Genomic DNA, 12,739 nt, shown 5'->3' with positions numbered 1-12,739 from the left:
ATTGTTACATCGAAATGATCGCAATAGTAACACAATAATGACTGCGGTAGAACTAATATTATGAGAAATATACATTGATAGCTTAAAATTCTCACAAACGTAGTATCAAACATGGCCGCTGTACATCGAGAAGCTATCCAAAAGCAAATTCAGCAAGACTGGGCAAATCGGGAATATATTGAAGTTATAACTGGTAGCATTAAAAAGATCACCGATTTCCTTAATTCCTTTGGTAATATATTACAAATTATTATATGCGGTATTCGAATACTAGGACTGCCACTTTTTGAAACAGATTATTTTGTAAAATATAAAGTTATTGCAATTCATTTCATGATGTGATCGTTCAAATTTTTGTCCGATCGAATAATTGGATTCGTGAAATGATATTTGAAGTTTTTCAAATGTGCTTTAATTGTTGAGAGTTGTCTTTAACTTTAGCAAAATTAGTCATTGCTGTTCACGGTACGATTGTTATTTGATTATTGCTAAGAAGTAAAATCAACATTTGAATTGAAACGCATACTGACATGTAAAGGTAATTGAATTATTTAAAACTGATTGATGCAAATATTCGTAGATATGTCTTGCAGATCAAGAATAGCTGTTCTAAACGAAAAGCTGACTACACTTGAAAGAAGAATTGAGTATCTGGAAGCATGTGTGAGTTACCATTCGCTTGTGCACTTACATTTTACATAAATCAAGCGTATAGCCATAATTTATATTATTGCTCCTCGTATAGGTCACAAAAGGAGAAACGTTAACCTAAATTGAATATTGCCAACAGAAGTATTTCTAGGACTATAAGATTTTTGTATTTAACAGGATTATCTATGAATAAATAAACAATAAAGACAATAACAATATTTTTTATATTTAATTCAGGTTCTACAATTTATACAATCTTTAGCAATATTTGAAGTTTTCATACTAATATCTGAATACACCCCGCCATTTCCAAGTGTGCTGAAATATATCTGAAGTATATTCTCTATCTTTGGGTAATGGTTTATATGGCACCAATTTATATATGCATGCTGCGACTAGAAATGGATATGTTAAATGAACCATAATTGGCAAAGGCAACTTGAACCACCTATGTATTATAGGTGCTGCAGCAAGTACTGTAAGATAAAAACCATATTTTCATAAATTCAAATTCAAACATAAATAATTTTATAACATGGAATAATTAACATGAGAAAATTATTTACATACCTCCAAGTTGATAATTGATACAATCATCTTTTCCTCTGAGACGGGTAGAAATGAATACCGTTGAACAAAACATAAAACCCACAGCAACTCCCGGAACAGTATAACGTATTATTCGATGCGCACATTCAGAGATTGTCTGGATATTGTGTCGCAAACATATATCGTTAAGTGCAATTACTACTCCTCCAATAGCACCGTATGACGTGCATTTTTTCAATTTATATAAACCATCTGTTCCATCAGGTTTCTTAAACAAAAAAATTTGTTATGCTTGCAATATTTGTAAAAATTAGTAAACAGCGTTTCAGAAACATTGTTGTACTAAGATGTTTTGTTTTTTAGCAATAACTTCAAAGCCATCTGCAAAATTTAATTTCTTAATACGATATGCAATGAAATATAAACTTGAACAATGTAATGATACTACAAACATTCATGCTTTAGTAAATAAATAACTATAAATATGAATGCATACCCCGTTCATTGCAAATAATTGAATATATTCTTTCTCGTATCACACCGTGTACGTCAGATGATGTATATTATTATGTAACATAAACTACTTCTGTCATAGATTTACAACTGTGCTTTTATATTATCGGGATTATATATTCATTATATATTTATTTTATATTTATTATATATTTATTACTTATTTATTTACTCTATAGAAACATATTACTATTTCCTGAAAGTTTTTAAGAAAATCTGTGGAAGAAGAAATGCGAGATTCTGACGTTCCACGAGGATTCACTTTCCGATATACCAAATTACTCTATGGAGGAAGAGTAAAAACAATATTATCCCTAGGAAAATATGTGATATATATTTTCGGAGATAATTATCATTATTTAATAAGTATTATCGGAATGTCTAATAAAAGTAATTTAAAATATTTTACGATGCCTAACAAACTGAAAAAATTGCTTCTGTGATGCACATGCATTACATTCGTATTGTAGTGACTTTCATGTAGTACGTATGTCCACCTGTATGGAAGCGATGGAACTGTCCTTGGTCGGACTAAGTTCAGGTTATAAGTATATTATTATATAAATATTAAAAATTAATTATTATTTTTCATATAAAGCTGATCATTGTCAGCTTGCAAAAGAAGATGTTACGCCCAATTTCAAGTAAAATTTTCTCAGAGGTATGCACTAAACTACTTAAACTGTAACGAAATAAAATTATTATTTGCTCTTCGCAACAATCTTTTGTTATTTTGCAAATAACGAATTAATATTTTTAGAATGGGAACTTGCTATTGTTGCGTAGTTTCAGCGCAAAAGCAAAAAAGCAGTCCACGATAAGTGGAAATGTCACAGGTCTCAGCGACAAATGTGTTAAAGTTCCAAGTGCACGTAAGATACAAATACGTTTAGCATATTTTCATTTAGTTATTTTTACATATTTTAAGTTCTCTATAAATGTAAAAGAACTTTATTATATTTAGATGAATCTGATACATTAAACGTATCGTTCCATCGATTATTATAAACGTTTCATTTTACAGCTGTAGGTCCTAATGCTGCCAAGGATAAGGAATATAAAAATCCAGAATACTTTTGTTATCACACAGACTCCTTTGGGGAAGCTGAAGTGGAACTTGCAAAATTTCGATTGCCAGCACCTTCTAACAAAGTACCCTTCCAACAATAAATAAAACAACAAGTTTTTATCTTATTAATAATAATAATAATGTAATAGGTAATACACTACATAGAATAAATTATTTAAACTGAAAAGAAAAAGCATCGAATCGTTTCAATTTTTCGTTTGATTGCATTTAATTGTGAAAAATACAGATTACTGAAATACCGACAGAGTTCAAAATCCACCGATACACTGGCGAACTCTATTCGATTCGAACGATCAACTATGAAATGCTGCAATCATGATAAAGAATACAGAAAATTAGAAACTGTTTCAGTATATCTTCGCTAGATGGCGTCCCAGGTTGTACCATAGAACATCTTGGTTGTAGATGGGGAAATGTCGTTGCTCGTTACGCTGTTCGATGACTATATAAGGTATGTAGCTATAAAGTAATATTCATTTCCATAATGAATGACCGTAGACGAAATTACCGTGACTATAAGTTTATCGCATTCTATAAATTTCAACTGTGTTTCAATTAATATTTATGTACGCGTATTTTCTTCTATTCCACGTATCGTCCCGTACCGGGCACACCGGTATAAAAGCATCAGTCTCGTTTTCACCGAAACAGATCAGTATGAACATCGAACGGTACGGGTCAGGTTATGCGGTAACTCCACCGAATTCCGAAATTTATTTTTCGAATTAATGTCAATTATTTACCTTCTCTACGTGGGGAACGACTGTTTTTGCGCCCGTTCAGTGTACGTATATCCAACGACGGACTCTATTAATGCAACATACATTTCACTCCAGGCAAAGAGACGTATTTATAATTCATTGTATACCTACAGGAGGAGGAAGGTTACAGGTTAATCATTCTAAGATACCTCTGCACGCGAAAAAATGATTTCCATTCTGCAAAGGCATTGTCTGTCGTTGTTTAAGCAAGACATTCCACAGAAGGTCGTTAAATCTGTAAATATTCGAAACAACGCTTCGCGCCTGTTCCATGAAACAAGAATACAGCTCTCGCGCAACAGGCCAAGCGAATGCCTCCCGCAATGTTTTCGGTGAGTAACGATAATTCTTGATAATATATTCTTCAATTATGCGAATAGAAACGTTCCAACGTGAGTACAAAAGATCACCGTATTCAACGGTTGCGCATTTTAAACACCAATTTATTCACACGATTCGCGCGTTCATCGGAGGATTTATTTTTCGTGCAATTCAAAGAAACATTTATTCGAAATCAATTATTCGCGTGGTCGAAACGAGAACACGAGATGCTTCGGAATTTTCGAAACGTGCGTGTTTTTACTCGAGAATATTTTTCTCAACAAATACTCATTATTTTCTGATGAAATATCAATGATACTTTTTACAACTGACATAAAGGAATACCTCGCATAAATTAAGTAACTATTTTATTTCGACGTTCTACGCGTTGATACACTATATCAAATTTAACATTGAATTGAAAATTTTATCATTTTGTTGGGTCGAATTCAGTGGCGACTGAAGGCGCCTCTCGAGTGCAAAGGGTTAACCCTTTGAACTCTGTAGGTTGAAATATTGCACCAGGAATAATATTGAATATTTTAACGAATCAAAGAAATTACCCTACAATTATTCGATTTCTCGCACATTCAAATTTCGCACTAAGGAAAATCAAAGATGTAAGAAACGTTATAGCATTCTTCACATCCGCCAGGAATACTATAAGAATTCGTTGCAGTTGCTGATAGATTACAAAACCGTCTGAAGTGCTAAGGGTTAAGTTTTGTCGAACTCGATTAATTATCGAGCAGTCGTTTCGTTGATTTGTCGGTTGAACACTCTCGAATAAACAGCATTGTACGGACGTCGAACGGTAGACTGGTTTACATGACAATCGGCACGCACGCTGCGAGCCTGTTAAAGGGGCAGTCGAGTCGGTTCCACGTAACGGCATTGTGTGCTCAGATTCTCGTATTGACAATCATATCGATGAAGTTGTCTTTAGTCTCGGTCGGTTTACAGTGTATCTCCGTCTGCGTTCCGCGGTGCGTGACTGCCTTCAGAACCACCGTAACGGATCTGCTGATTTCCGAATGGATTCCTTCTTCCGTGCTCTACGGAATTTCAAATCTCGCATTTCCCTTGTACATCTCGCGGGGCGGCATTGAAAACGAACTGCACGAAACGTCAGTTGATCTTCAATGAATCTTCCTCGGTTCCATAGAAGTCACCGTGGATAACGGGCACGATAAATACCGGCGTCAGAGTGTGATCGGATCCATCTTGTTCCGAGCTGATCGGCGATAAATCGTTCCCTGGCGCAGCCATGTTAACGCATCGTTTACCGTTAACGAGATATCTCGTTTTCATACAAACACTCTTAGCAATTACAGCATTCAAGGAAACATTAACCCTCTATAAGCTCGTGTGACTTTGAAGTCGCACATCAATATACCGAGTTAAATTGACGTATTTAATTTTTTATTGCAAAATGACAAACGACATTAATAATTGACCAACTTAAACTTTTGTACACACAGGCGTTTACGTTCAACGTCATTATAATTTCAAAGTTACAGAATACATTCGTTTCAATAAAATTGTTGAAACTATTGAATACATTGTTAATTTGTGTTCATACGTTGATATTTATTAATTTCATACTGCAAAAATTTTCTTATAATCACGAAACAAAATTCGGCCATAGGGGGTTAAATTCCATTAGAACTAATTGTCCATTTAAAATATATTACATAATATGATACCTGAGTTTGTTTTATAGATAGCGATACAAGTGGATGTCACTGGAAATCCAGAATTGAATTTCCTGATAATTAGCCGATGCGTTAAGATTCTCTCGTTGTTATCGGAACAGGCATAGGTACACATACACACACGTGCATATTTTCATTTCCATGACAATTGAATAACCGCGAGGGTCTTCCTATTGTCCGTCCTATTATGCACGCACCTTTAGAGCTTTTTTTTGGACACTCCGTTTTTCCCTGTTCTGTAACTCTTCCGCTGATAAATATTTAACGGGTTTTTCTGCTTGAGAATCGAGGAGATAACGAACACTGTATGTCGTATAATTTTTTGGTCGTAAACAAAATACATTGCATACGCGATGAGAGACCGTAGGACACAGATATCAGACCCGTGTGTTTGTCCGCACGATTAATTAGAGTAATTACGGTTTACGCAATCCGATCGTCTTCTCTCCTTTTTGCTGAATGTTTTTTTCTTCGACGAAAGGTTCTGTGTTTTGCTCTCGCGAAAAACAGGCTGGCAACAGGAGGTCGGAGTTCCTCGCGTAGTAAATGTCATTCCGTTACAGTAACGAGCCGTAAACGTACGACGGGCACGTGTCGAGATTAACCGTTTGCACTCGAAGTTTTTTTTACTGACATTACTAGGAGCTTGATGGAATTTTAATAGAGAAAACATATTAACCCTTTATAAGCTCATGTAACTTTGAAGTCACAAATGTAACACATATCAGTATATTGGCATCTTGTTGATTTACTTCATTTTGCACCGGAAGTGGCGAATAAAATAAAGTAATCAGTTAACTTTAACTTTTGTACGCTCAGGCGTGAAAGTTTAACGTCATTGTAACTAGAAAGTTACAAAATATATTCGTTTGATGGAATTATTGACAGTATCGAACGCGTTGTTAATTTATGTTCATATGTTGATATTTATTAATTTCATACTGCATAGATTTTGTTATAATCACGAACAAAAATTCGACCCATAGAGGGTTAACACTAAAACTACCGAGCACTTCAATTGACTTTTGAAAATTTCGCTATAGAAACTCCAAGTGTGCATCTGTTCAGACTTCAATTGATTTACAATTCAATTCGCGTAGTGCTAAATGAATTTCTTTAATAATTTCTCAGAGAAACGCTTGCTACCTTTCTAATAATTGCAGAAAGAAGACATCAGGCATGGGTCATTTGACCTCTCTGGTAGTTTTAGTGTTAACACATTGCGTACCGACTAATTTTCAGGAAACTGAATTGTGCGGATGGCAATTTTCACTGAGGTCAACTTATATCACTATACATAGAAAAACTCGGATATATTGTTATGTAATATATTTGAAATAGATAATCAACTCGAATTAAATTTTATATTTTTTTCAATGCTGTGCTAATTAGCGAAGTTGCATAGCTGAGTGTCTATATAAAAACGAGATTTCTCGTTACCGGTGCGCAATGTGTTAACACATTGAGCGCCGGCCCCGCGATAATGCGGGATTTTTAGTCTATCGTTTAATTGCTAATTCATGTAATATTTTAGATATGTGTAACACAAATCGAAAGTAAAATTTACAAATTCGAATTCCTTATTCTCGTCCGTAAGTTAGAAATTTTCGTTTAATCGACATTTTAAAATGTATCGACATAATCACCGACACTCGCGTTTTTAGTAGTTGAAATTTAGCCGGCGTTCAATATGATAATATGAAATTATTCGATTGTATTATTATTTCTAATATAGAAATGTTGAAACAAACAAAAAAATGCAATGTCATTTTGACTGTAAAGACTGGTTGATGGGTGACGCGTGATTAGCTAGAGTACACGAGCGCGATAAGGACGTTGAATTTCAAATTGCGCCATGTTCGGCATTCGTCTCGGCTGACAGCAATTATTCAAGTTCAACTTTGAACGTTTAACCCGTTGCGGACGAACGTCATCATTCCAGCGAGATCAGATGTTCACGTTTGGAAGACTAAGTCGCGAACAACTGATTTAATTAGTGAAACAGCAAAAGAGCAGCCCGTAGTTCTCTGTTTTCCTATTAATTAAGTAATTGATATTTAATTGAACTTCATCCGTCGAAGACTTTGCACATTTCAAAGTATCTCCGCCCACGAAGGGTTAACCCCTTGGCCTATGATTTCTTTCTCAACTCTGATCGATAAGGCGACTTTGTCATTAATAATTTATTGGAAAAAGAGAAAAATCCTAAGCATATGTTATGCCTATATATCCTTTTAACACATTGCGTACCGGTAACGGGAAATCTCGTTTTTATATAAAGACACTTAGCTATGCGACTTCGCTAATTATCACAGTATTGAAAAAAATATCAAATTTCATTCGAATCGATTATCTATTTAAAATATATTACATAACAATATGATATCCGAGTTTTTCCATGTATAGTGATATAAGTTGACCTCAGTGAAAATTTCCGTCCGCACAATTCAGTTTTTTGAAAATTAGTCGGTACGCAATGTGTTAAGTATAATAGTTGATTATAGAAGAATAATATTTACTTTCAATTCGAATGAACTGAGTAATATTTGTTGAATCATGTTGAAAATCTTCACCACGAGTCTCACTCGTTGTTGTAGGGCAAGGGGTTAAAGAGTCTTCGGCTGCAAAGGGTTAACACGTTGAGTGCGGCGCCGATTTTGCTATACTTTCCGCTCAGGCGGCAGCGCGCGAGCATTTGATGCCGAACGCTAAATTAGACCGCGCGACACAGCGCAACAGACGATTCCTTTTTTTCGCTGTTTCTTTTGTCGTTTGCACTGTGACAATGGTGCAGGCAACGCACATGTATACAATGTATAAACGTAAGATAATGGGGTGGGGAATGCCAAAGAGACAAAAGTGCGAACACCAGGAAACGATCAGTCTGAAAAAGCCACGAGAGTACGCTAAATTTTAACGTAAATTTTTTAATTGTCATTAATAATTTAACCCTTTAAAATGCTGGTCTCATGCACCGATGTCGACTAAACGAGAAGTTCGCTGTCAGTCCCTAGAATCCACACCGCCCAAACGAAAAATCTACTGTCAGTCCCCAGGGATTGACGCCGCTTGAACGGAAAGTTCACTGTCAGTCCCTAGGAACTGACGTAGCACTCGACGTGTTAAACTTGCATTCCAGCGTTCTAAATATCCGGATGTTTTCAGATCGGCGGACACCGGCGCGCGAACGTTGCATTCCGGTCCACAGCTCTCGCTGATGAGCAAAGATGAGACCCGTGAATTGATGGCTCTGTGGCCGGACATCCTCCGGGACCTCACTGACGGCCGCCATTTTGACCCTATCAATGATAAATGGATAACGAAGGTGCTCCCCTGAGATTCTCTGCGAAACGAACATTCGAAAATGAATGTACATCCACGGGCGCTAATGGAAATCCGTGCTCGGGATTATTAACACGTTCCGTGCCACGTGTACCACGTATAGTACACGCCAGTGTTTGTAAGAAAATATTTTTAATAGATATATATGGTCACGATCGACGGTATACGTTACAAAGCAGTGAAAACGTAAAGAAACAATATATGAAAATATATAAAAATCACCAGAAACTTGAATATAAGTTATTATTTTATTGAAAAACTCGATACAGTTGATAAGCAGAATATAACCGAAGTTTCTGTGGCACGGAACGTGTTAACCGTTTGAGTACCAGAGGCTTTTAAAAAGAAAAACACGGTTGAAGAAAAGTCGAGCAGCGCGATAGCGCTTTCCGAATGGCACATGAAAAGATCCAAACGGCCCGATAGCGCTCCTTCTGTTTCGTGTCGAGAAAAGCCAAGCAACGCGACAGCGTTTGCCTTTATCTGTGTTGACACATTACGTGCCGGCTAATTTTCAGAAAATTGAATTATGCGGATGGAAATTTTCAGTGAGGTCAACTTGTGTCGCTGTACATAGAAAAACTCAGATATCATATTGTAATATATTTGAAACAGATAATCAATTCGAATGAAATTTTATATTTTTCTCAATGCTATGGTAATCGGCGGAGTTGCATAGCTAAGTGTCTTTATAGGAAAACGAGATTTCTCGTTACCGGTACGCAATGTATAATACTATTATATATAATATACTGTATATACAATAGTATTATTTATATATATAGTTATATATAATAATAATAATAATAATAATAATAATAATAATAATAATAATAATTTATAATATGTAACAAGGAAATGCAAAATGCATTACTTGGATTACTTATATACAAAGTAGTATCGACAAGAGAAGCCAAGCAACGTGACAACATTTGTCTTCATCTGTGTTAATATTATATATATTATTATCAATATTATTAATATTATTATATATATATATATAATAGTATAAGTATATATAGTTATATATAGTTAGTATATAATAGTATATAATATATAATAGTATTGCCTGAAAAGTTGAGCGCGTTTTGTTTGCGAGTGCGCCATACAGTTGAAATGCGCTAGGTGTTGTTTTCTCGACATGAAATCTGAAGAGCGCGAAAGCGGCGCACGGGACTCAAACGGTTAAGAGAAATGATTGCACGAGTCCACGTGACACGCAGACCCTTTTCCCGTGTAACTACAGAGAGTGACCTTTTCGCAGATACAGTTACGGGGAGTGCGGTTCCCTTTCGTTAGAGGCATATTCTAATATTATGCATGAGAGAAGACGGCAAAAGATACAATATGTCTAATCGGCAGTCAAGTTTTTCTATGTAAATCGTGACAGATATTTCAATAAGCGGCGATAACGCGCGCAGGTAACGAACAGTAGTAACGACGCGCCTTTGTTGACCCCGACCCACGAACCCGTTAAGCCTAGCCTCTCGAGGTCATTACGAATTAAGACAGCGCGTGTACCGATCGCTCGCTCGAAGAGTAGACCTGAATTATTTAACGAGAGTCTCTTTGTTATTTTTAGGTGTTGCAATACAATGTTCCTACCGGGAAGAAGATCAGAGCGTTAGCGCTGATATACACGTACAAGATACTGGTCCCGCAGGATCGGGCGACAGAGGAGAACCTGCGTTTAGCGCGAATACTCTCATGGTGCATAGAAATAGTATGCATTTCACTTAAATAAACCATCGAGTTGTCGTCTTCAGGCTTTCGGGAATATGTTTTCCCCGGGATGGCACGGTTGCCGGCTTATATTGCATATTCATTTATTCTAATATCGTAATTACTCGTACAAACTAACGACACGTTCTTTCATTATAGTTACAGGCATACCTGCTAATGTGCGACGACATACAAGACCGATCGGAGATCCGGCGCGGTCAGTTGTGTTGGTACCTAGTAAACGATCGTGGTTTGCCAGCGATATCCGATTGTTTGATGGTAGAAATGTGTGTATACAAGCTTTTAAAAATACATTTAAAATCGCACGAATGCTACGGAGTCCTTCAAGATCTGTTTTTAGATGTAAATATGAATTTCTTTCGGAAATCACGAGATGGGGTTACCGCGAATTAACACGTTCTGTGCCAAACCGTCTTTTGAAGACATTCCGTTCAGGCATTGTATTGTTTTCTTTCTGGAGTATGCCTTACAATGATTAAAATAATGCAAAATGCATAACTGTCAAGAAAAGGGTGTATATTTTAAGACGCATAACACAACAAAGCAATAAATTAATTTTTTTAGGAATTATTTTGACAAATATCTGGCTGAACATTACTCTGCCGAGCGAGTCGCATCACATGATATTTTTTTATGTCTATATTAGTTTAAAATAAAACATTTTAGTTGAAATATATTTAATATTATATTTATGTGACAAGTTTGTATATAATCAGAAAGGGATGTTACGGTGAACTTTGTTAAAACATGGCAAACATAAACGTGGTTTATCCACACAATTATTCTAGAATGTTGCAACTTTTACAGTACAGTTTCTTGCCGATTGGGAACCGCATTTTTTAACGTTAAAACAAATTGCAGTAAAAAAACCATCGCAGTATTAAGATGCCCATAATTGACTGCATAATACATTTTAATAAATTCTTCATTTTACAACGACAATACCCAATGGCTTGAACGGAAAGTTTCATTTAAAACGGAACGTGTTATCGGACGTTACGCGCGAATGTTACGCACAGTTGTTCTATTAATTGCAGACCACGTATAAAACCGTGATGGGACAGATTCTGGACATGTACGCGACCGTACGGAAACCCGGCGAACAGATCGACTTCAGTCGTTTCACGATGGACCGAATGAACAACATTATGAAACACAAGACAGCTTACTACACGTTCGTACTGCCAGTCCAGGCTGCTATGCATTTTGTAAGTTCAACTAAAACTAAAATTAAACAATGTAACCCCATTGTTTTGCTGTGTCTTTTTACTTTTGAAGGAACATTGATAATTCATAATACATTTTCTGTGATGTCACAGGTGGGCATTAAAGACCCAGAATTGTTTAGACAAGCGCAGACTATTCTGATAGAAATGGGCCAGTATTTTCAAGTGCGAGACGATTATTTAGATTGTTACGGTGACAAGGAGGTCACCGGCAAAAATAGTACAGATATAGCGCAAGGGAAATGCACGTGGCTTATCGTCGTGGCATTGCAACGTGCCACGCAGAAACAAAGGAAGATTCTAGAAGTTGGTATACCCTCGATAAATCTTTATCGCGACGGTCAACGGAATATTATTCATTTCAAATGATTCGCAGGAATGTTACGGTATAGCGGACGAGGAGAAGGTGAATCGTGTTATGCAGGTTTACGACGAGATAGGCTTGCAAAACACCTTCTCCATTTACGACCAAGAAACGTACAATTTATTGCACACGCATATACAACAAATATCACGAGGACTTCCGCACGATATATTTTTACAGCTCCTTAAACTGGTGTCGAAGAAACAAATGGAGAGGTAATTGTTCTCACCGGGAAGGATAGGCTGATTTATTCTCAAGTCAGAGGGATATTTTTATATATTACAAATTTCTTCATCGGAGATAGGACTAATGTCGGGTGCATTTGAATTTTTCCTTTTTAACAACGAAAAACTTGGTTGATAGCGTTAAATCGTTGCGAACCAGGCAATAATGCATCACAATTACTGTTAAGTATCCGGTATGCAGTGATAAATGACGAAGAAATGAATTCCACGTTAGTAGAG

At 36.2% G+C, this 12,739-nt stretch overlaps 4 protein-coding genes across 12 annotated transcripts; 3 read left to right on the top strand and 1 right to left on the bottom strand.

Moving 5' to 3' along the window:
• Positions 1-87: 87 nt before the first annotated feature.
• HSPC300 (haematopoietic stem/progenitor cell protein 300) lies at positions 88-867 on the top strand. The gene is made up of 3 exons (XM_031973923.2): positions 88-232; positions 581-663; positions 746-867. The coding sequence occupies exons 1-3, from the start codon at positions 112-114 to the stop codon at positions 770-772; spliced, it is 231 nt and encodes a 76-aa protein (XP_031829783.1). The 5' UTR covers positions 88-111; the 3' UTR covers positions 773-867.
• Positions 857-1,969, bottom strand: LOC116425777 (NADH dehydrogenase (ubiquinone) B14.7 subunit). The gene is made up of 3 exons (XM_031973921.2): positions 1,697-1,969; positions 1,222-1,468; positions 857-1,127 (listed from the first exon to the last, which is right to left on the bottom strand). Exons 1-3 carry the CDS (start codon positions 1,703-1,705, stop codon positions 934-936), a joined length of 450 nt encoding a protein of 149 aa, XP_031829781.1. The 5' UTR covers positions 1,706-1,969; the 3' UTR covers positions 857-933.
• A 152-nt stretch (positions 1,970-2,121) lies between these two features.
• Positions 2,122-2,975, top strand: NdufV3 (NADH:ubiquinone oxidoreductase subunit V3). The gene is made up of 3 exons (XM_031973922.2): positions 2,122-2,374; positions 2,474-2,585; positions 2,738-2,975. Exons 1-3 carry the CDS (start codon positions 2,339-2,341, stop codon positions 2,881-2,883), a joined length of 294 nt encoding a protein of 97 aa, XP_031829782.1. The 5' UTR covers positions 2,122-2,338; the 3' UTR covers positions 2,884-2,975.
• Positions 2,976-3,173: 198 nt separating this feature from the next.
• On the top strand, positions 3,174-12,494 carry LOC116425746 (Farnesyl pyrophosphate synthase). Of its 9 annotated transcripts, XM_031973837.2 has the most exons (9): positions 3,174-3,254; positions 3,429-3,587; positions 3,678-3,896; positions 8,766-8,925; positions 10,525-10,665; positions 10,824-11,027; positions 11,723-11,893; positions 12,005-12,217; positions 12,288-12,494. In XM_031973837.2, exons 3-9 carry the CDS (start codon positions 3,730-3,732, stop codon positions 12,492-12,494), a joined length of 1,263 nt encoding a protein of 420 aa, XP_031829697.1. In that variant the 5' UTR covers positions 3,174-3,254; positions 3,429-3,587; positions 3,678-3,729. The 9 variants fall into 9 exon arrangements, with proteins under 9 accessions (XP_031829697.1, XP_076230587.1, XP_076230588.1 ...); XM_031973841.2 differs by lacking the exons at positions 3,174-3,254; positions 3,429-3,587; positions 3,678-3,896 and adding exons at positions 4,776-4,871; positions 5,609-5,707; XM_031973838.2 differs by lacking the exons at positions 3,174-3,254; positions 3,429-3,587; positions 3,678-3,896 and adding an exon at positions 4,749-4,871.
• Positions 12,495-12,739: the final 245 nt, after the last annotated feature.

The sequence above is a fragment of the Nomia melanderi genome, chromosome 2 (genome assembly GCF_051020985.1).
Source record: "Nomia melanderi isolate GNS246 chromosome 2, iyNomMela1, whole genome shotgun sequence".
Lineage (NCBI taxonomy): Eukaryota > Metazoa > Arthropoda > Insecta > Hymenoptera > Halictidae > Nomia > Nomia melanderi.
This window is presented reverse-complemented; position numbering and strand designations above follow the sequence as displayed.